The following is a 1,645-nucleotide window of genomic DNA, read 5'->3' on the forward strand; positions in this document are numbered from 1 at the left end:
ATTTCTGGGGTACCCTGAGTATCCTGACTTCTGTGAGCCTCAGTGGCCTCAAGTGTCACAGGGAGTCATGACCCTCCCAGGGCAGAAGGCGATCACACACCTGCAATTGCGTGGCGCAGGACAGCGGTGTCACCTCCTCATCGGAAAGCATGGGGTCCTAGCGGGTTCTTTGGAAACGCACCCAAGACCTTTGAAATGCCGGGAGGATGAGGGCGGAGACCTTGCCAAGCTCACACCGGACTCCTTCCCCCACCCCTCCCGGCCGGTCCTTCCCGTCCCTCCCCCCACAACCCGCCCCAGCTGCCCCGCTCCGCCCCGCTCCCCACCCACCGCCAGCCTGGACGGTCTCCGCCGCGTCCCGCTGGGACCAGGTGTCCCGGGCGCGCCAAGATGCAGCCGGGGCTCTGGCTCCTCCTGGCCGCGCAGCTCGCAGGTAAGACGGGGAGACTCGCGCGGCGTGCGGGCTGGAGCGGGTGGTCAGCCCTGGACCCGGGAAGAGCCTGAGCCGTAAAGTTTAGAAAAGGCTGTCCCGGTAGGATGCAGATCCCAGAGGCCGGGGCTGTGGCCCCCGGCAGGCGGACGCGGTGGGCACAGACCCTGGGGGTGGAAAAGAAGTTCATCCTTCGACTTCATTATTCCAGGGATCCCTGAGCCCCAGAATTGAGGCTAATCTCCCCCAAAAGTCTGGAGGAGAGGGAGGGGGCGTAGGATTTAAGAAGGAAGAAAAGGGAAAGGGGAAGGAGGAACAGAGAGGAAAGAAAAAACTGCCTTTGACTAGGGTTCCCACAGGGACGTGCCCCCCAGGAAGGTTCCAGAGGCTCGGCTCTGGATTTGATGTCCCATACTTGGCCCAGGGTTCTGTATATACATTTGTAGTACGGTTCTCAGACCGGTGTGGCAGAGGACTCCCTCGGGGTTCCCTGTGTCCCCAGCTCTCCCTGGCTTGTGTGTGCTGTGTGCTAAGGCTCCCAGAACCAGCCAGCCATGCGGGACTCGGAATGTTGCCATCGGAATGTAGCAGGGAGTCTGCACTGTCCCTCTCATAAGCCCAACCAGGCTGCCTTTTGGGAGAAGCCCCTCCACACTCCAGACTCCCCACTAACCTGCGGTTGATTGCTCTCTTCCCCAAAAAGCCCAAAGCTAGTCATCCTGCCAACAGTGACAAGGTCTGCCAGCCCCCTGCTCTGACGCGGTGAGCTCAACCGCATCTCAAATAGAAGCTAGTCCAGGCCATTCAAAACCAGCTGCTGTTGCTGATGCTTTTAGAAACAGCAGGTCCTTCTGAGTGCGGGATCACTGGGAGAGGGTGAAATGAATCACATGAGACCGCATGGGTAGGGAGGCCTGGCTCTGTGTCCGGCACAGAGATAGACTTGCCCCTGCCGGGTGTTCAGCCTCCAGAGCCACGAGAGAGACCAGGGTGTGTCGCAGCTAGCAAGCCTGCAAGTCAGGACTCAGGAAGGGGAACTTACACACAAAGCCCAGGGTGCTTTTGGGCCCCTTTATCCCTAGAGGAGTCGCTTCTGGGCTTTCTTGCAAGAACTTCAGGAGTCTGCATATTTGCAGACCCACTATGTGCACAGGGGGGCATGACGGCGATCCAGGAGGGAATCACAGGTCTCCTTGATTCAGGGAGTGGCTCAAA

General features: G+C 59.6%; 1 protein-coding gene across 1 annotated transcript in view; it reads left to right on the forward strand.

Annotated features, from left to right (window-relative positions):
- The first annotated feature begins 372 nt into the window (after window positions 1-372).
- Window positions 373-1,645, forward strand: part of CD8B (CD8b molecule) — a 16,308-nt gene continuing 15,035 nt past the window's right edge. Inside the window, exon 1 of the mRNA XM_040623218.1 lies at window positions 373-433. Within this exon, the coding sequence (XP_040479152.1) occupies window positions 391-433 (43 nt within the window). The 5' untranslated portion in view covers window positions 373-390. The remainder of the gene's footprint in view (window positions 434-1,645) is intronic.

Source organism: Ursus maritimus, unplaced genomic scaffold, assembly GCF_017311325.1.
Source record: "Ursus maritimus isolate PB19 unplaced genomic scaffold, ASM1731132v1 scaffold_6, whole genome shotgun sequence".
NCBI classification, from domain to species: domain Eukaryota; kingdom Metazoa; phylum Chordata; class Mammalia; order Carnivora; family Ursidae; genus Ursus; species Ursus maritimus.